This window comes from Crassostrea angulata, chromosome 5 (genome assembly GCF_025612915.1).
Source record: "Crassostrea angulata isolate pt1a10 chromosome 5, ASM2561291v2, whole genome shotgun sequence".
NCBI lineage: Eukaryota > Metazoa > Mollusca > Bivalvia > Ostreida > Ostreidae > Magallana > Magallana angulata.
This window is the reverse complement of record NC_069115.1, coordinates 33,381,999-33,404,799: the sequence shown is the minus strand read 5'-3', so window position 1 is coordinate 33,404,799 and position 22,801 is coordinate 33,381,999. Positions and strand designations below refer to the sequence as shown.

At 32.7% G+C, this 22,801-nt stretch overlaps 1 protein-coding gene across 1 annotated transcript; it reads left to right on the top strand.

The window, feature by feature from the left end:
* The first annotated feature begins 5,436 nt into the window (after positions 1-5,436).
* Positions 5,437-21,617, top strand: LOC128185677 (uncharacterized). The gene is made up of 13 exons (XM_052855301.1): positions 5,437-5,563; positions 9,402-9,695; positions 10,123-10,197; positions 10,504-10,739; positions 11,015-11,202; positions 11,658-11,780; positions 12,670-12,765; positions 14,790-14,833; positions 17,884-18,222; positions 18,435-18,527; positions 20,020-20,140; positions 20,351-20,527; positions 20,929-21,617. Exons 2-13 carry the CDS (start codon positions 9,461-9,463, stop codon positions 21,059-21,061), a joined length of 1,860 nt encoding a protein of 619 aa, XP_052711261.1. The 5' UTR covers positions 5,437-5,563; positions 9,402-9,460; the 3' UTR covers positions 21,062-21,617.
* The last annotated feature ends 1,184 nt before the right edge of the window (positions 21,618-22,801 follow it).

Below are 22,801 nucleotides of genomic sequence, written 5' to 3'. Positions count from 1 at the left end.
AACAGTAACGTAACATCGCTTTGTAACCCTTAGATATTTTAAATACATGTAATAGGTTGATTTAAACTGACCTATGCTCGTCAAAACCTCCAAATAGTGTCATTTTTTAAAATTTTAATGCCTTCTCGTTCAAGAGTGGGTCTGAGCTCCATATTTTTGTCATAGTCTAAATGCGGTTTAATGGAATCTATACCGATTTTTATCAACAAAAATGTGGAGGAATGACCCACTATTAAAATGTCATTTTGTAGCCCAACAATTGAACGTTCTAGTAAAATAATACACAAGTCCGTAAAACCGTGGGCAGTGTCTTATATAGCATTTAAACAACGCAATTTGTTGTAAATGATATGGCTCAGTGGTTAGAGCACCAGACGTTAGGTAAATTTATAGAATTTGGGTTTTTAGGTTGTGGGTTCGATACCACCAAAGCTTTAGTATTCATTTTTTTCTTATTGTTTTTTGAAATATTTCAAAGTGAATATAGTAAAAAATCACCCTTTTGTAAACTTGTATTATAACATTCCAAATTTATTTAATTGCATGTTAAATTTGGAATTGTATTTTACGACAAAACCAAATGAGCAGTTTCGCAATATTATTAACCCATCTTCTTATAGAATACAAATGAAAAATTAGAGAATATAAATAAAAATTTATAGAATACTTATGAAACTCGTACAATGCAAATAGAATATTACTCAATACAAATGGACAATTATAGAATACAAATGGAAAATTATACAAAACAAATAGAAAATTATACAATACAAATGGAAATTTATACAATGCAAATGGAAAATTATAGAATACAAATGGAAAATGATACATTACAAATAGAAAATGGTACATTACAAATAAATATTTATATAATACAAATGGAAAAGATCATAATTATGTTGTAACGTTTGACATGCCATACAGCTTGTACAATATATTCTAGATTAACTTAACTTTAAATGCTCTCTCTCTCTCTCTCTCTCTCTCTCTCTCTCTCTCTCTCTATATATATATATATATATTAAACTTCTTTTCTCATATTTAAGCAAAGTCATCTACGTTATTTGTTTATGGTTTAAGAGAAGAAGGTTGAAAAGTTATTGACCCTTCCCTGCACTATTTTACAGTAGGATATGATCTATAAACTTCTTTTCTGTTTTCATTACAATTTATCAATGTTTTAAATAGTTTAAAATGTTGTATGAATTAAAACAATGTATTGATATATATGATAAAAAGAAGTGTAATGAAATATGAATGTGTTGATTTTATACATAATATGGCCAATTTTTTCTCGTCAAAAATGTTAAAAAGAGTCGGGCTCAAGATGCATATAAAGTTTTAAGGTCATGGTCAGATATGCAGACAACTTTCTTACCGGCAATCTTGTGGAACGCAGCCTTGATGTTTACAATTTCCTCTCTTGACGGAAGACGGATGAATCTTCTGGTCATTCTACATAACAATTCCGTCACCAGTCTTACCGCCCTGCCAGCTGTGCTTTTTGATATGCTCAAAGTATCGCCAATTGTTATGTAGAATGACCCAGTTGCTAAAAATCGTAACGAAACCAACACTTGATGGAGGGGAGTGAGTGGGTTGTTTCTTCTACTAGTAAACTGAAGATTGTCTTTCAGTATGTCAACAATAAAAAATATAGTTGCAGGGAAAAACCGATATCTCTCAAATATTTCATTGTCATTGAGTCCTTCCAGTGGATTAGATCTGTCTTGGATCCGCCTTGGAACGCCAAGATTACGTCGACGTCGACGTTGCAGACGTCGTCTGACGGCCATTTTGGACGAGTGAATTCACGTGAGATTTTATTTGAGGTTACTATATACCAATCTCAAGATTTTCTGAGAAATCTCAAATTTTTTTCTCATTTGAGTCAGAAAAAACATTGGTGGCACGCACGTTTGAGAAAAATCTCAAATTTGAGAAAAAACTCAAAGACAAGTCTGAGTTTGAGAAAAAATTTATTTGGTGGCACAGTTTGGTGAGAAAAACTCAAATTTTCTGAGAAATCTCAGATTTGAGAAAATCTCAGCGTTGGTGGCCCCGAAGCCAGATGAGCTAAAATCTAAGTGACTGCCGACTAATTGCACTGCTGGTAAAATATTTTGCTGGAATGATTTATTGTTATCCACACATGCAGAAACATTGGGATTGTTTTGGAAATTTAAGTACCAGTAGCCCCCTCACCTTTCCATAAAATTATGCACACATTTTATTACTATCTTTGTCTCTATGCCTGTCACATGGCTGATGCCTGTCATTGTGTCAACAGATACTTCTGTTGTATTAATGCTTTAATAAAGTAGGTTTGAAATTCATTTTGTGCTGATAGTGATAAGTAGTAAAGGTGATCAGGCGGAATGACGGTATCAGACGTTTGACCAATCAGAAGGCGGCATTTGCATTTAATACCATATCTGGCCCAAGTGACCACATGAGCTATCCAGCAAATTTTGCTACTTGCGCACTCATTGCGCCTTGAGCTACTTTATAACTAAGGAATGGCAGCCGCATTTTAATTTTTAAATACACGTAGATTACTAACAAGTAATAGCTTTCCAAAAGCTTGTCTGACTAAACAAAATTATTCAATGGAAGCATGCATGTATCAGTTAGGCTATCTTATCAGAAATGTATTTTAATTTTCACTGCTGATGATAAATTTATAAACGGAAAATGCAAATTCAAAACGAAATGTCAATGGGTTTTTTTCGATCTAGAACATGTACAGAACATATATACTGGCCAAAATGTCGCCCCACTTTTATTTTTTTATTATTTACAAAACTTTTAAAACAGTTTTTAAGCCGTTATAACTATCGACTGCTGTTAAAAATGCTAAACCGTCCATGTAAAAAGTGTATTCAAGTAAGTAATAACTCGACTATGACCGTTTTTGTTGAAAAGAGTGGAACTCGTGTTCGATATGTTTCTCAGGCGTGTTTTTCAAAAGAACTCGAATCGATCAATCCCCTATCTTTAACTGATTGTAAAAAAAACTTAAAAACAATTAAGAATAATGCGGCGCATGTCTGCCCAAGAACCTTCAAGATCAGTTAGCGTGGTCCAAGCAGAGAGCGGTTCACAATCGACTTGTTTCCTTTCAAAATATTTGCTTTTTTCTTTAAATCTTTAAAAATGTAGTTCTAAACAATAAAACAGCTTCGCCTTATTCATAATTTTCATCACAGATCGCTAGATTTTTTTTATAAAGACCACTAAATCATTCTAAGTCTTTACCGGAAGTTCAGTGCAACCGGTAGTGTTGAAGACTCACCATGAAGTTCAAAACGTCATGTAACGACACGTACACATGACCGCTTAATTAGGGTAACTCGCCTTTCTGATAAACACCATACTGAACGCGCAACTTCACGGTACATTTTAGACCACATTAATGGCTTTTATGAGCGGGACTATGTAAAACCAACTGTGAAAAAAGTTCCTCAGCATTCAAGTTTTGCAAAACTCAACCACATAAACAAATGAAATAACCTTCTACATTTTTTTAATCATTCGGGGAATCTTAATGGGAAGTTGTTATTAGCGCGAATGGGGAACGTATGAGATATTATTGGTGTGATTTTTTTTTTATCTTGGGGTACCTGCACCTTCATGTTTTTTTTTCATCAAGCTCTTAAATAAATTTAGTTTTTAATTAAATGCTCTGTTATTACATGTACTTATTCTTAATATTTGATCATTTTCATGGTCAAAATAATTGGAGTTCCAAACAGTATAATAGAAACAATTTCCTGGAGGTAGAAAATTTGGATTAGTACATATCATTGGGAATTCAATTATTTTTTATTCAATTTTTATGAATGTCATATAAGCATGGAATCTTGAAAGCGGGAGATAAAACAGTCATTTTTTAAAAAGTGGAGGGGGAGTCAAATCCATGATATTTCCATTTATTATATAAAGTTAAGAAAAGTGCCTGCTGGAAAAAAAGTAGGGGGAACAAGTGTTAATTGCTGTCACTCCACTTGTGCTTCAAAAACTGTAAGACATGACATACATGTATAGGTACGCTTGCAAATGGCGATTTACATTCCACGCATCCAAATCGTGCGTGTTGCAGTTCCGTGCACAAGGAGCTAAACTAGGCACATGCAACATATCCTGGCATCTACGTCCAGCGATTGTATCGTGCAACCGGTCTTAAAACCATCTAAGTATAATTATAAATGAAAAGTGTTAACTCTCTGACCGAATACAAGAGGCTTGTAACAAAGGAAGAAAGTAATATTTCGCACTATCTGACCTTGGTTCACCATTCCTAAATCCTAGAACACTGACTGAACACTGACTCATCTGTACAAAACAATTGTGCAACCATCGGTACTCTATTGGTGCGAACTCTTGAATAATATGTCATTTAGAGAAAGAAACCAGCTGAATATATTCCAACATTTTCTTTGCAAAAGCTCACTAAACTTACCCAAATTAAGCAGATCAGATATGTGTGATTCGTATTTCGATGTACTCCCCATATGTACAGAAATACATGTTCGAAAGCTGTTATTCCTTGCCCGACTGTGTCGTCTCAACCCAAAAATCTTAACGGAAAACATTTTCCTTACAAGATTATTTTCTTATTTCAACGATCTCTCGACAAACCAGTTGGAATTCATCTCTGATATTATGAGCATTCTTTAATTATATGATCTTACGGATCATTTGTAGACATTTCTGGACGACGGATTTTTTCCTGAAAAACCTTCCTGGAGAAAAAATTTACGTGACAAAGTGACTGCATCACATGTTTCCTAGCAGCGAAAACGTATGTCTCACGATTGTGACTTCACACTTTGCACAGAACTTTATATAAACTCAAATCTGTCCTCTATTTGGAAGAAACCCGAAAACTACCGAGAAATCGAACTCTGCAAGTTTATCTGCAAACTCTGTACTACCACCCGTTTAAATGGAGATCTATATACATGCATTCTGTGTAATAATTAATTCTTTAACTTGTTTCATGTGCGGCTCTCTGTGAAATTGTGTGGGTTATTAGTAAAGGACCTATTCCTTGTGCCGCTTGGGCGCCATACCACTCATGAATCCGACAATTAAAGATTTCGTATTCTTTATTTCAAACTAATACGAAGCGCGGCAGCAGAGTACTACAGATCAACTTGTTGTATTCCACACCTGAGGACATCATGTTCATTAGCTTTGTGTAGCTACAGCGTGAAGATAATTCTGTATATATAGTCTTGATATTATTTTTCTTATTTATTTGTTTATTTATATTTCCCCCATTCCTAATTGTGTAAATGTATATATTTGATGTGACTCTTTAGAAACCTTATGTATGTTTTAATGTTCAATCTCTATGTAGAGGAAATAAAGTATGAATGAATGTATGCACGTGACTGCCATTGTCTCGTGATTTATGCATGTGTGTCTCAGCCCCGGGGTCAAGTGTATATCGGAACAATACCAGCTGACGCAGATTTTTTTTTTATACATTTTTCATAATGGCCACCGATTTTTTTGGAATTACAAATTTAGGAAGCACATTCGTTTACAAATGAAGGTAAGCATAGCTTTTATCTTGCTTCTTATTTATTTACCTGCCTTTTTCTTTATTTTATACTTTTTTCTCAAAGACATTTTATAGTCATGCCGTTCAGCAATGGCCGTGCGTGCCATTGTCGCAGTTTTACAAGCTAGTAAGTGAAGATACGAATTTTATCGATTCTGATAAGCCGATTACGAATGCGAATATAACTTGAATATCTACCAATGTGGAAATGATAATTCCAAGAATTAATTAACGACCATAAAATTATGATATAACGAAAGGTCAATCAACTTTGAATATGCACTGGTAGCGTGGTTGAAAAAAACGGAAAAAATATATAATCTATTTCAAAAGACATTACATCGAATTAAGTTTAAGATATATCTGTGTTATACAATTGTGTTATTTTTTAATCATTGAATCGAAGATCTGTATTGGTGTAATTTTCTCTACGAGGAAAACAAACGAAAAAGACACATGATTCATCAGGACATTTCACATTGTAGACATTCTTTTCGATTTGCATAAAAGGCGGAAATTATGAATGGGGCCTTATTTACATAACAGATAATTAGACAATTGTCTATAAATGCAAAGTTTTCAAACTACATTTAATCTCCCAATTAGTAATTTAACATACATGTATCTATATGACATACTTAACATTATATTATAATGCTGTCAAGTGCATTGAGCGATTACAGGCATGTAAACAAATCCCTTTGTTACTAATTATTGTTGATTGCATTGTAAAATATATGTCCTCAGGGCATTGACAAATGATGTTTTATATATATAAAGCTCGTTTTTAATGGTTGACAATACATGCGAAATTGATGTTGATAATTTCATTTTAACTAGACATTGGAATTAAGCGATATTCTATAAAATTTAGCAATGATATCAATATGTCACAGGTGTGTCGCGGCCTTGATCTGTAAAAAAAAAAATTTAGAATACCGGCATATAGTTTTATCATTTAAAATTTATTTGCTTAAAGTTTTTCATTTTATAATTTATTATTTTTATTTTTACATTTTTATAAGGGCTTGCATTTTAAATTAAGCAAGAAACATCAAGATAAAGCCAGATTACATATACATTTTTATCGGCCCTGATTAATCATGAAATTACTAACAGTATTTTGTGTATTAAATAGGCATATTTTTTCTTTCGTTTTTCTTTTTGATTCTTTATTTATCGTATAAAATCTAAAATCTAAAGAAAGTTTTTTTTTTCATTTTATTTTCAACATAAGAAAATAGTTCCTTCCAATTAAAATGTTTTTATTTTTAACTTTTAAGATCTAATGGGCAATGTTTCAATCATCTTGTCTCCTTAAGGGGTTTGATTCCTACAAAAATTAACATCATATTTATTTCTTCTTGTTTTAATTAATAACTAAACCGACCTCAGACATAATGCATTTGTATACTTTAATTACCGGTATGTAACAGAGCAGAAAATTAAGATTACAAGTTGCTGTCCTTTAAAAAAGGACTACAATAGGTGGACCATTTGTATGGAAGGTAATCGTGTTCAAAACCAGACATGTAAACTTGTAAATCCGAATATGCAATCATTAGCAGTCATTAACTGTGATTTTGTTCAGTTCTAAGAAGATATCTTAAGCTGATCGAATTCTTCACTTGCATCTTTTATACATTCTCTAGATAAAATATACAACAAATCTCATAATTTAATTTTCCGAAAAATAATACTTCTTATGAAATGTTGTTATCCAGAGATAATACGATTATAGGCCTACCAAATATTTTTTTTTACTTATTCCGTCCCTATTCCGGCAATTACGGCATGCCTTTACCCGCAGCTAGCCTTTGTCCATCAGTGACGTCACTGTTTCCATAAATGGTCATGTCAAAATTCGACAAACTTGTAGACTTTACATTTGTCAATTTGTAACATGTCAGCCGTGATATTTCAGAAAACGGAAATACAAATGCAGAGATTACAGATGGAAAGTGTGTATTATAGTAGCAGGTAACATGTAGATAACAAACAGCATTTTACCGCTGCAATTAAGCATCTGTAGGGAAAATAAGATTGAAGTGGGCCTGTGGGGTCAACTCTAAATTGTTTATCACTGAGTTTTTTAGGTTATACGATCAAAATTACACTCATTCATACTCAGGCTCACACATCAACACGATTGCGTATTCGGATTTACAAGTTTAAATGTACATGTCTAGATTTTTGAACACGATTACCCTCCATACATTTGCACGTGTTTCCAACGAAAACGTGAAAGCCTTAAGATTATCAGAGATTCCACCGACTCTAGCTCTCTGCTTTTAACCATGAAATTTGTACGTTATATTACGAATACATGTATGTATAGCCCTGACTTTTTATCTCAGAATTTAAAGGATTCATACTTCTAAAATAATTATGATCTATCTATGAATGAAGTTTGCATGTATAGTATCAGGCATTCGGTGAATTCTACTATTTGCGCACACATTAGGATTCGCACTATTTTGTTAACTATGCAGTCACAGCTTTGTGTAAATTAAAATTTCATATTTTGATGCATTTTTATTGAGATTTAAACTTCTATAGTGACATAATTATTCAATCATACTTAAATGCTTTAAAAAATTTAATCGGGTAGTTCTCTGGCCTCGCCTATCATAAAAGTAAAGTTAAGTTACATGTGTATTCGGAAAACAACAAAACATTGCAAATTATGCTATTCGATGCATGTTGTAGTTTCGGCACACCATTAACTTATTTCATAATACTGATGGTTCATATCACATGCCAACCATTTCTTTATAAGGAATACTTTGTTTCTGTACAGTTTACCGACAACTTTACAATAACAGCGCCTTTGGACTTATGTGTGCATATGGCACGGAATCCCGATCCCGATTCAGATAAACGTGTGCTAGCCTGGTTCCCTGAGCTACCCATAACGCACAGGAACCAGGCTAGCTCTTGCGCAGGCTGAATTTTTCCCATAGCATCCGTTTTAATCTCGCTTATATATTTTCTGCGTGGACCTCAGGGTCCACGCAATGATAAATATCTGAAATTTATAAAGACACAATAATATTGTTTATTCTACTACATTTTTTGCCGATATCAAAGAGATGCCGCGAACATTATTCTCCAATATACCAAGAACGTCATCAGTAAATTATCAGATCAGAAATACCTATTTGTCTCGAACTGATCAGAAAAGTACAACTTCAAACCGTAAAGAGTTTTAAAACCATATTAATTTTACGTGTTAGTTCCAGTCAAAACGATGTGTATCGCCTCAAATGTTTATTTTTCAGAGATCATTGCGGCTGTTCCTAGGACCTCCCTTTCAAATCTTCACTGTGTGTTTTACATAAAATATATAACGTGTAGAAGTAATAATCGTCTTAAATTGCCCTTAAACATTAGTGATATAATTCAAAGATATTTTTTTTAAAATGTAGAGTATTAAAAATCCCAAGAAACAGTCTGTCGTCTGCATGTAATTCCTTTGATCGATACACATTCAAACATTGCTAACAAAACCGTTGGGGTTACACGGAACAGCCGTCAACATGTCCTAAATCGTCTCTCTATAGGAGACACGATCTGTAAAAATACTGAGCTGTTAGTGGAATAAAGTTGAACTTCTTGTTATCGTGAATGTTGCATAATAACTTCGGTCTCGAAATGTCGTTTGAAATATAAAAGCCTCGACTTTTATATTTCAAAACAACATTTCGAGACCTTGGAGGTTATTTTGCAACATTCACGAAAACTTTTTCTTTATTTCTTAAATAACTCTGTAGACTTCTGTGCTATATTCCCTTCCCATATTCTGAACGTTATTATTTTTTTTTTACAGATAGTCTGTGGAAGATCCGTTATAGTTGGGTATATTTACCCAGCGTCCCATCACCGGAAATGATAAAACAAAATGATAATCTTAAATATGAAGTGTTTGTGACGGACCAAGTCTCACTATGCCGTCGACTTTTCACCTCTCCTAGATTTTACGTTGTGTTTCTGGTCGTACAAGTTGCAATTATAGCGTTAGTGATTAGTATGTGGGACTCTGACAGCTACAGTACTGGCCAAATGGTTGTGATCACCGACAAACAGATGCAGGAGGTACTATTCAATGGTACTGAACAGCATTGTAAGTTTTTATTTGCATTGGAAACAAAGTTTACAGACATCTACTCCTAAAAAAAGACACCCTAAAAAAACCACAAATTTTAAAATAATAAATTAATTTGATTAAAATTGATAAAACCTACTAAATGTTTAACTAACTAATTACATATGCTTGCATGAACATCTAGAACCATTTTTTTTTTTACTTTACAATATCAACATACATGAACATCATTTCAGCAAAGGTAATTCAATATTCTTAAACCCCTAACATCTGACTATACATAGTCATACTTAAATTATATCTGTTTCATCTACGTTACCAAATCTACATGTGTACAACCAGTTAAAATGTGATTCATATTTAAGAGGATAACCGACTTCATGTATTTTCACCACCAAACTAATTATATTACTAGTTGTTAATTGTTTATGAGTTTATTTTACAGGTTATCTGTGGGATACTACAAATACCACAGATGATGCACAGATCTCGAAGTGTCCAATTATATCACCATATCTAGGTATTTTTTTTTAAAAAATGTCATTTTAATTTTTTAAGAAGCAGCCGGTTGCGAAGTTTAATTAAACTTTTTTTGCTAAATTAATGCATGCAAACGGTAAAATTTGAAATACCACTCTATCGGTAGACTGAGAAGTAAATTTATACGAGCTCGTTAGCCAATTTCTAAAAAAATAAAGTTTATTTAATCTGCTCATAGATGGTAAAGGCGTCATACCAACCACACTGATAAATTTTGTACATTGTTAAAATTCGCTACTTACTTTTGCAAATAAATGATTGCACCTACTTTACACTTGTTCTGCAGTTGGCTATAGGAAGCCAGTTATCAACGAACGAATTGTTTGGGAAGAAGTTCTAGAAAAGTACAAGGCTGTTAGGTGTGACAGCCATTTCCAGCCTTCAAACTGCAAAGCACGCCAGAAGGTGGCGCTAATTGTTCCCTTCCGGGACAGATACGCGCATTTAGAAGTATTTTTGAGACATATACATCCCTTTTTGATGAGGCAGCAACTTGATTATGGAATCTATGTAATAGATTTGGTAAATATCTATATGTTTGATTTTTCAATGTAAATTTATAATTTCATTCTTTCTTTTTTGAAACTTAAATATGTCTCAACGTTAGCATTTACTTAACATCAGTTTCTTTCTTTTAATGTCGTATTTAATCAATCAAAGCGTTGTTTTATAAGAGAGAACACATAACGGCTTATTTTGCCTGCTGTTTAATTTTTTCTATTAAATGAATATTTGGGAGAAAAAAAGATTCTGAAATGAGATTAACTTATTCATAAAATTATCTGTATCCTTTACAGGATGATAAGATAAAGTTTAACAGAGGTCTACTATTAAATGTTGGGTTCATAGAAGCCAGCAAAGAATACGACTACGACTGTTACATCTTCCACGATGTTGACCTCCTACCCGAGAACGACAAGAACCTGTACAGATGTTCAGACCAACCTCGCCATATGTCGGTCGCTGTAGACAAATTTGCTTACAAGTAAGATTAAACAAATGTATCATATACTTGTGTATCTCAAAAAAGGTCTTGCTCACCGACGAACGCGTATGCCTCGCGTGCGTGAATGTTTGCTCGAAAAATTCACGTATGTGCTCTTTTTACATTAATTCCTGTGAATACAATTTCTTGTTAAATGTACAACAATATAGGACCCCCCCCCCCCCGAAAAAAAAATTTACAAACCCCCCCCCCCCCCCCCCAAAACATGATTTTTTGTTAGAAATGACCATTGTGGAGTGTTCACTTTGTGATCGACCACTCGGTAAATGTACATGTAGTTAAGCCTTTGTGTTAAAAGGTTCATTGCTAAATCATATTTACATACACTACTGAACTTGTTGTGCAGTTAACTTTTACCGACCGGTTTAACCTGTAATTCTGCTACGTCAATTGTTTATGATTTCAAAACAAGTCGGCTTTTTACTTTATTTCAGGCTACCGTATGCTGCCATATTTGGAGGTGTCTCAGCCATGACAAAAGACCAAATTCTGTTCGTAAATGGGTTCTCTAACAAGTTTAGTGGCTGGGGAGGGGAGGACGATGACATGTTCAATAGGTAACCAAAACATGAATGTTAGATTTAAACTGTGCTTGCTGCATGTTTTCCACATGTTTGTACATATATTGTTAGTCAACTCCAAAGAGAAGTCACCCTAGAACAGAACATGTACGATCAGTAATGGTGTATTTTATATTTATTCAACTTTATTTTTATGAATTTGAATATTCTTTTTTATTCTTAACTAAAATGTGGATTATTGTAAATTTGTGCAAGGGTATAAAAACGATTGGAGGGGGGGGGGGTCTATTCCCCACCTACTTGTACCCCTTAAAATTCGACCATGTTTTATCTAAACGTTAACGTTTCCGATTATATATCTTGGCATCACTCTTCCCCGCTCGACATTCAAAATTCTATCCCCCCCCCCCCCATTCAATCTGCTCCATCAAAAAACGGGCAAATATCCGGTTACTAAATATTGATTGAATTGAACATCCAACTACTTTTTTACTATGGAATTTAATTAATTATTTTGCATAATTTGATAGTTTATTTGATGTTTAAATGGCTGTAAGTGGTGAAGTGGTGTTTACATTCCTTATGCCTACATAACTTGTGAATAACAATGACTTTGGTTTGATTTATGTAAGTTAGCAGGAAGAGGGGAGTTAGCAATGAAAGTCTCTTGGGACAATGCATTAATGATGCTGTTGTACTTATTGAAGACAACATTATCATATTGAGATTTTTTGTTACAGATAGTGTATTGTATTAGTTTGTATTGACAGCTTTAATCTCTTTCATTCATTAAACGGCAACTTATGGTGATCGACTGTATAGCATATATAGTTCTGCCTTTTATATAGTTACGTTTCCACACCTTTTAGTTGTCATTCAGTTGACTGAATGGCACAGTTTCATTTGTGAGTGTTTATTTTGACAGGCTCAAGCACCACAACATGACTGTTATGAGAAGCATGGACGATGTTTCCATGTATAAAATGCTAAAACACAAACAAAGCGATCCAAACCCTCAAAGGTAAGCATATCTTATAATGAATTTCGGCCAGCCTGAATTGTCATTATGATTTTATTGTAAGATACTTCTAGCGTGACACAGTGTCTGCCTTCATCTATGAAAATTTCTTATAAATATCAAAACGACTTATTATAAACCATAAAATAAAAGAGATGAGATACAGGTCAATTGTTTCATGTAGTATCCACGTAACTATGCAGCACCTGATATGAAAAACGAGTGTGTTTTTATTCACATTACAATTACAACTTATACTTTGTAAAGCATACACATCTACCTTATTGAGCTTAATTCAATAAAGACCGAGGTAAAACAGTCACGAGCTATAAAAACGAGCTATAAAAAAGAACAAGATTAATAGTTTTCGGAATGACCAATACAAATAAATGTTTAAACATTTTTAACTTTTCGCTACGGGATCTATGTTGTTTTGGCTTTTTCGGAGACTAAGAAATTACCAAATACTCACTGCATTTATTAGTGTATTTAACTAATGACGAAATAACTATTAAAAGCCTCAGTGGGTGAAATTCATCTTATGATGATGATACCTCTTCAGTATGTGCTGATACTTCAACATTACATGCTGATATTTAAACATTATATGCTGAGAGTTTAAAATTGAATCCCGTTAATTTATTATTACATGCTGATACTTCTTCAATATATGTCGTTCAGTTGACTGAATGGCAGAGATTCACCCTGTGAAACATAATACATGTACGGGCAATCGTATATCACCTCTCTCCCTAGAATCAGGTCTCACCTGAGTGGCACAAACCCTAGTTTTATATAATGTTTATTTATATGTAACGCAATTAACGTAAATTAATTGTTGAATAGCATCTCTTTAATTTTATACTTTCTGCCTCGTAATAACCACGAGTTTTACCGAATCACGATCCTAATTTTAGAGCCACCGCATACTGAAGTACCGCCAGTTAATGAAATATCATCATGTAATGATGAATTATCAGTATGTATATGTAATGATGAAATATGAGTCTGTAATGTTAAAGTATTATTATCATAAAATGTTAAAGTAACAGCATATACAGACAAAGTATTAGCATGTCATGTTGAAGTTTGAGTATGTAATGTTGATTAGTAATTGATTGAGTAATAGTTTTATCATATAATTCTGAAATATCACCATTATTAAGATCAACCACATAAGGCAGTTAAAGCATTTCATAACAATAATCCTGCGTGTCTTTGCGTGTTACGCACGACAAGAAGATATTAAAAATTACATGACTGTTTTGCACATACTTTATAATATGAGAAAAGGAACGTCGTTACTGGATCTTCTTCCATTGACATAAAAAAAGATACAATCTGTTCTCTCCGTCGAATTGGTTGCAAAACAGGCTTTGAAAAATGTTTTCTTTCTCTATTTGTGCCTCCGGCCTTTTTTCGAGCCAAAAAATGATACTACAGTCTGCCCCAGGATATTAATGCAGCACAATGCGACACTTTTTAAACAAAAATACAAATACCTGTGAAAGAAGTGAAAATGAAATTGATGTAAGGAATCATTGACACGTTACTGTTTTATGCTAGAAAATAATAACATGAACGGAAACATACATGCATATTTTACGGAGATTTATAATTAAAAATGTTGACATTTTTTCTCCATTTTGAAGTCACTTTGAATACATGTACTTGGCACAATTTTTGAACGTTATTATACGGGTACTTCTGAATGCAGAATCTTTCTTTTTTTAGTCGTGTACTGAAATCTGATAATCTAGAGGGACGTTTTAAAAGAGAATCCTTAGAATTTTTTCATACTTTTGAATCGTTTGAACCATGAAGTATTTATGATTATTGAGTTATTAATCTAATTAAATATGCATCGAAGATATCTCGTGATAAAGTAAAGTAAACTTGCGCCTTTGAATTTCAATAATGATTTAAACCAGAATGACTTTTTCCTCGAGCTCGTTTTATTTGGCAATTCTCGAACAATAATTGACATATACATATTTTTAATTAATTATTTCTTTTACATTTTACAGGTTCAAATTGATCAAAACGGGAATGAAGCGAGTAAAGGAAGATGGTGTGAAAAACTTACAATATAAAATTATGAAAAAGACTGAATTTCCTCTCTATACATACATAAAAATAACATTTTAATTGTAATTGACTAATACATGTTTATTGCTATAATTAGGGGGGGGGGGGTGGAATTGGGGTTCATGTTGATGAGATTGTGTCCTCTGTTTTTGTTTTATCTCGTTAATGACAGAATGTGGTAAAGTAATTAAAGTTCATAATCAATGAAACGTGTGCATTTTATTTTTTCATTCATTCATCGTTCGCCTATCCTATTCATTTACTTTGAGTATATCCTTCCTTTAGTAACACTTTTCTAAAAATCATTTTTACTCTGAGAGTTTAGAACTGATATGTTAATTTGGAGACTTCTGCTTTTTAAATTTTGTAATTAACCTTTGTCCTGTACAACATTAGCAGGTAATAGAATGTGGCGGAAATGAACGTGGAAAAATAAAAGAATAAAATTCAAAAAATTTATATTGTATCCAACTACCATTTTTCAATGATTTCTTCCAAATAGCTCAGCGGTTTTAGAGAAAAAGTTTGAAATATGCAAATTGTAAGCATAGTCACATTACTTTTTTTTTTTTTTCTTTCTGGCTATTTTTTAATTGTGTCTAAAATATCTTAATATCAGCTTGTTGCCTTACTTTAGTGTTGCTAATAAGGAAAAATCCCAAATAAAGTGAAATATACAACCATTTAAAGATTTGAGCAAGTTATACATAGTTAAAAGAAGGGAGTTCACAGATTTTATTTTTAAAAGTTTGGGATCTCGACTTATTTCAGGAGATCGCAACAGAATTCAAGGATTAGTTTATAAACTTGCTATGTACCGTAATTCATTTATATTTAAAAAACAACTGTACTCATCTTAAGTTTTAAGTTGTATACAAGGGGAAATGCATGTCAAATAAGTTACTTCGTAGAACTTTAGAGACACTGATGCTTTCTAACATCCATAAATATGAATAAAACACCCCGCGTATTGAAAAAAAAATGTGTCAACCCGATCTCATTGGAAAGATTATTTAACTGATAAAAATATGCTTTTATCTTTAATTACATACAAATTAACTTTCATGGTAGTAGGGGTTTTTTTTTACAGACAAAATGGGTTTTGTTACAAACAGAAAAAAACCCCGAAGTATCAAAGTACTTAAAGGCAAGTACATGTACTTGTCACTGACATGCTTAAGGTTTCCATTCATATTTGAAAAAGAAAGTCGCTATCATTAAACAAGCATTGTCAGCATTTAGATATATTTCATTAGTGGCAATGCTAAATAAAATCGATCCTGCGCGATGTTAAGATTTTGTAAACAACCCGAACTTAATTTTAACTTCACGCATCAGTGTACTGTAATATGAGTTTTCAAATTTAAATACCCACTTTTCACGTTCTTTTCAATGTAACAATTTCAACCTTGCCCTTGGGACGGATGAGTGCTCCTCTGTTTATTTTTCCTTCCTGGTATAGGCCTCTGGATTGAAAATGAAGCCATGTCAAAGTATTTTTTTCAACCTGTGGGGAGTTTTATTGCTGGGTTTCAATGTCAAAGGTAAGATATAGTTGTAACTTAATCATTGTGTCATTAGAATGAATACAGTTTTTGCTGGTTAAATTGCATACACGTATTATAATACGAACTTCCTCTGTCGTGCTTAACCCCTGTTAAAAATTATTTTAACCGGATTTATTCCTTATAAATAACACAAACTACGTTTACCTTGTATTTTTATTTATTTATTTAGAACATGCAAATTATATCACTTTAACCATGAAAATGAAAGTCGATTGGGGTTGTGTTTCTTTTGAAACACATAATGTCCTAAACTGATATGAACACGGAATGTTGATCCCGATCAAATTTTTGTAAGTGCATCTGTGGTACGAACCCGATTTAGTTTTTATCGGAATACATGTACTTAATGCATAACAAGCTGGCGCTGTAGCCATCATAAAACACAGAAGCAGATTTTTAAAACATTGGTTTAAATTTCTAAATCGATTGAATAACAATACGAAGGCACAATGACGTACTGGAATTGTGCTGGAGTTGGGTTTCAACTTAGAATTGTGAAAATAGAGTGGGCTTCACATCGACAATGGCATAGCTCATTGAATGTGCCTTAATCATTATTTATCTGAATTTTACTGAAATTTCAATATCGAGGTGAACATTTTCAAAAACCATTGGCAATCGTATCTTCTCGGGCCTTTCCGGCAATTTTGGAATCATATCCGAGGTTGTTGTCCGAGCTTGAAGATGGTTAAGATAGAGCTAGCTGTTTATTGTAATATTTAGAATAACTTTGCATTATAAGACCTAAGCTACTGTTACTTTAATTTTTGACATTTACAACAACACACAAAACTTCATGTGAAGATGATAAAATGGAAATCAAATGGTAGTTTATCTACAGTGGTACAGTATTCCCAGAAGTCTCTACTATAGAGTCAAGCATGCGTTTTCCAGAGAAAAAAAATGCTAAAAATTTAATTACGAACTTGAAGAGTTTATATATCGAAAGACATTTTTATTTGTTGTATGTCCAATTAACGCGAACACGAAAGAAAGAGGCAGAGGGAAGAGAATTTCATTTGATAGAATAATTACTAGTGCACGGAATCATATCTACAATGACAACACAAACACATTGAAGAAAAGGATAAGTCTGTATTGTCATTTGAAAAAACCCAAACAAAAACTTTGATAAATCACCAAAACTTGCACATTGAATTTCGGAGCACGATGTTAAAATTAAGAAGATTATTCTACCGAACAAAATGCATGTACTTGTGTTTGACGGAACTGAATAAGAATATAGCTGTGAACAATTAAGTCTCGTCAATTGTTGTATTATTATCAAATGCATTGTTTAAATTAAAACTACATTCATTTAGGGAAACAACTCGACATTCCTATCAGAGACATGTGATTTAAAAGTTTTTACGAAGAAGAAAAGCAATGCATAGTGTGTTACATGTAATTTGACGTTCGTTTTCACATAAATGACTAAGAAATCAAAAAAACATTTTTCTTCCAGCTTCCCTCGTGTCAGTGACAGAGTGTGACAACAAAGAAAAACTTGGATCTATAGTGAACGTGGACTTTATGGCGATAAACCAACCATGTAACTGTGAAGTGAAGCCCCAATTTAGTGGTGACTTGGTGTTTGCTTCCAATGTGGTTCTTTACGACTGTTTTACCGAAGTCACTATTAGGAAAAACGCTCAAAATGACGATATCTTTGCCGTTCGCTGTCCCAGAACGCATTCCTCAAAAATGTATTCTGTTAGTAACTCCAGCGTGTTTGAAATTTCTTCGACTTACCTCCGAAGAACAGGGGACACCTCATTTCATCAATCTATTCAGATTTTTCAAGGTAATTATTCGTATGAAAAATAAAACTGCCTTAAAAACGAGATTGGATTTTGAATATACTACGTTCTGAGAATTTGTTTTCATCTCGTTTGCTTGAATTTAAATGTTTTTAAGTATAAGTGTTTTTTTTCGCTATTTCAGTGTGTTTATTCAATACAATAAATAAGTTGTGCAATATACCTTGTGCAATTTGATTTTTTCACATTTCAATAGATAAAAGTTTCAACGAGCCTATTGCTGTTACCTGTGTTCTAAACGAGGATCTAGTTCTTCCTACCACCCCCTCTGTTCAAGTAACATCTACCGGTAAGCAGATCTGAATCAAAACCTACCTTACTTTCCATCCAATTGTCAGCTGATAAAATGTTTACAAAAAGGAAGTTAAATTGACGGCTATTTTGTTCATTTGAACCGAGGGTTCAAGTACTAAGCTTCTTTGATCACATGTTGTTCGTCGTCCGTCCGTCTGTCTGTTTGTCTGTCTGTCCGTTAACTTTTTGCATTTTTGACTTCTTGTCTCGAACCACTGTTCCAAATTTTAGTAAACTTGGTACAAATCATCCTTTTAGGAAGAAAATTTAAAATAATATTTTTAAAAAGGGCGAAACTGTTTTAAAGGAAGATAATTATCAAACAGTGAAAATACCTTGTGAGTCTTTAAAAATCTTCTTCTAAAGAGAACCAGGGCTGCGTTTTACAAAAGAACTTACGACTTAAGACCAAAATAACGAATGCTAATAAATCCTCAACTAATGAATGATTTTTTTCTTATGGCTGGAAAATATAATTATGGTAATTGAAATATTTGTAAACAAATGGTTTTATGTCAATTTTGTTCTTTAAAGATCATTTTACGAGACTGTTAATATTTACGACTTTGTCGTAAGTTCTTTTGTAAAATGCAGCCCAGGGCATCATAAATACCAAAATTTACACCAAAGATTGTATATACATGTATAGTTAAGATTCTTAATTGTTAAAATCTTGACCCCTGGACTTATACTAGTACCAGAAGAGGGAAAAGTTTTAAGAATATTCTTCTCAAGAATCATTTTGCTATGATTTGTGAGATTTCTATGCAAGCATCCTTAAAAAGTGTAAATTCCAAATTAATTTGTTAAAATGGTGACCCCCGGAACAACACGAGTGTCCCTAAACGGGTTGTAAGTTTAACTTAGAATTATATAGGGGAATTGTTTAAAAAATCTCCTCAAGAACAACAATTCTACAATTTATGATATTACTATGCAAGCATACGCAAATAGTTTTATTTTTGATTTTCAAATAGAATGATATACGAATGAATTGATGAATTGATATAAATGGGTAATTCATATGTAATAATGGTATTTTTGGCTAATGATTAGGATACGCTCTTTTTTCTGTTTGTTTCCTTTTTTTGCCTGTGAACATTCTAGATAATTATACACCTTATATCTATGTACAATTAAAAGGAAATTTCGTTCTAAATAATGATTCATTAAAATAAAAACCGGATGTTTAACATTCAAACTTTTATATATGTATATACATATAGTTCTTTATTGTTTTTAATCAGTATGAATTTTGCATTGTATTGAAACAACCTCCTGTATTATAAGAATAAAGATTAACCGGCCATCAGTTGTTTAAAAATTCTCGTACTCCGTCTTTTTTCTATTACTCAACGAATACAAATATACATCTAACCTGATTAACAAACTTTGCATATCATTATATATTTAAATTGTTTTTCAGCATATAATTTCTCTTTTTACCCCCAAGGAATATACGCATGAGGTATGACCTTACATTTCAGAGACCCCTACCTCTAGTTCAGATGCTCTCATAGTCGGGCTAGTGATAACCGCACTGCTGGTCGTCATTCTGATTGGTGTCATATTTTTCATCGTTGCCTACTTTATCAGAAATCAAAAAAGGTAAATATTAAAACAAATCTAGTATCAATAAATCATTATGAAGTTGACTTAAAACTTTTTAAGATATCCATTTTTTGTCTTGAAACATGAAATAGTGTTTTTTAAATTTTGCTTTTAAAAAAGAATAATCGAGGGATTTATCATGCTCACAAATGATATGCATACTCAGTTTGTTAAATATCAGTTTATCAATTAAATTTGCATGTTCAGAACGAAAGAAAGCGAAGAAAAGAATGAACACGTGGAACCTTCCGTCTCCATGACAAATATTACCGCTGCTCCTATGTCACCGTACACCCATTTAAATGCAGATCAGGCTAATAATCCGACAGAGCAACCCTATACCCCACTGGCAAACGATTCGGAGTACCAGGAAATAGGCAACCAGTAAATATCATGTCTTTATTTCATTACAAATAATAAACACATTTAAATTCTAATTTTGGGTAAAAAACAAATAGACGTTGAATACCGTAGGAGATTGGCATTGGATTTGTTTGCATTAAACCTACTTTATTCCTTATATACCTCTTTTAATATAATTCTGTTGTGAAAGTACCAGTGTAAAATAGATTAACTTGTTGTTTCCTTGATTTCGTCATTGAGTTTCTCATTTTTTGTTACATTACATTTTAGGAATTTTCTAGTAAGCAAAAGATCGACTCAAAACTCACGACAGGTTCTAAATAAAAGAGTTCACAAACTAATGCATACGATATGCATAAAACAATCATACTTGCCAAAACGTGTCTTCAACTATTGCACATGCTTTTGATATTTTCTTTCAGCGACTATGAACGCCCGATAACCGAGGAAGAGGAAGCACTGGAAGGTACAGAGGACCAACAGGGAACAACCGACAGAGGGCAGCACCAGTACCGCAACGCCGGACAGCAAGTGCAGACCGATACTCATTTCTGAATGACTTCATCTGTAGTCAGTTTAATCACTCTTTCTATTACAAGTCGACAAGAGTTCTGTTTTCTTTGTCACTTTTACATGTAAAGCTAATACACTGAGAAAAACTTGTATATATATATATATATAGAGAGAGAGAGAGAGAGAGAGAGAGAGAGAGAGAGAGAGAGAGAGAGAGAGAGAGAGAGACAGTTTAATTTTTGAGAAATATGTGTGTTAATATCCGGGGTATTGATATTATGGATGCAAGTGTTCTTTTAATTGATATTAAATATGAGTTTTGTATATCCTTGTAATAGTTCTCTGCTAAAGATGTGTTTCGGAAGTTTATAGTTTTATTATGAATATATATATATATATATAAAGAGAGAGAGAGAGAGAGTTTAATTTTTGAGAAATGTTTTATTTTAATATCCGGGGTATTGATATTATGGATGCAAGTGTTCTTTTAATTGATATTAAATATGAGTTTTGTATATCCTTGTAAAAGTTCTCTGCTAAAGATGTGTTTCGGAATTTTATATTTTTATTATGAAAATATATACATCCAAACCTGATAGTAATTATTCATGTTTTATGATACAGTATCTTAAAATATCTCATTAAAATATTGTAAACTAAAATCCAAGAAATATTCTGTTTTTACATACTTATTACATTATATATATATATATATAGATGTGATAGCGTTTTAGAGAGGTTATTGCGCGATATTTGATAAAAAGCAATGAACATGTAGGTATCTATAACATATAAGGGATCAATATTTTTTTTAAGTGAGTTTAACATGCACATGTTTAGAATGTTTAAGGAGAATATAATATGACCAACGCTGGTACTTAATACAGCTTGATAAAGTTCTCTTAAAGACTTCTTGAAATTGACACCACCATCATTCGTTCGTGATCTACAAAACGTACTGAAATATTTACGCAAAGCTGTTTTAGCGGTAGTTTGGTTATAATTATCATCTGGTTGAATACTTAAACTTGCATAGGCCGACTATTCCTCAAACATGCAGTGAGGTCGACAAAACAACAATTTTATGATAAAAAAAAAATACATTTTTTTTTTATCTAAATACGAATTTTCCTCACACCCAACTGCAATGCGCTTCTCAATGAATTTTATTTCTTACAATGCAGGACAAGCGAGTTAATCTAGGTACACTCATGAGACAGCAGATTGCGCGGTTTAAAATATTGTCTATGGCTTGGAAGTTCTGTTGTAAACTTCGTAATACTATCTAACAATCTATTTTAGATCTGTAAATCTTTAAAAAAGTAATTCATTTTAATCTATTCTACTTAACCGTAAAACACGTATTTTATAAGGTTGCCACACGAATAGGAAAATGATATACAATTATATTCATCGTGCACTGAAATGAAACAAAAAATTCCGTGTTTTACCTCCTCGACAAAAATAAGAAACGCAGAATGGACGAATATTCGCAAATTAGAGAATGTTTTTGTTTTTAGTCAGTTTCACCATAAGAAAGACGGCTCTTTGTGTTTGACTTTACCCAGAGAAATCGCGTATCACAGCTGGGTTACAAAAGTTGATTTCGTTCTGCAAATCTTACGACATGCATGATGCATGTTACTTACGTTAGCATAATAATTTTGCAAAATGACAGTTTTAAACGAGGTCACCACTCCTGGTAGGCTTAAAGGTCAAACAAAATGAGATAAGTATTCTATTCTTAATAATCGTTTGAAATTTCCGATTTTTCATTGCGTA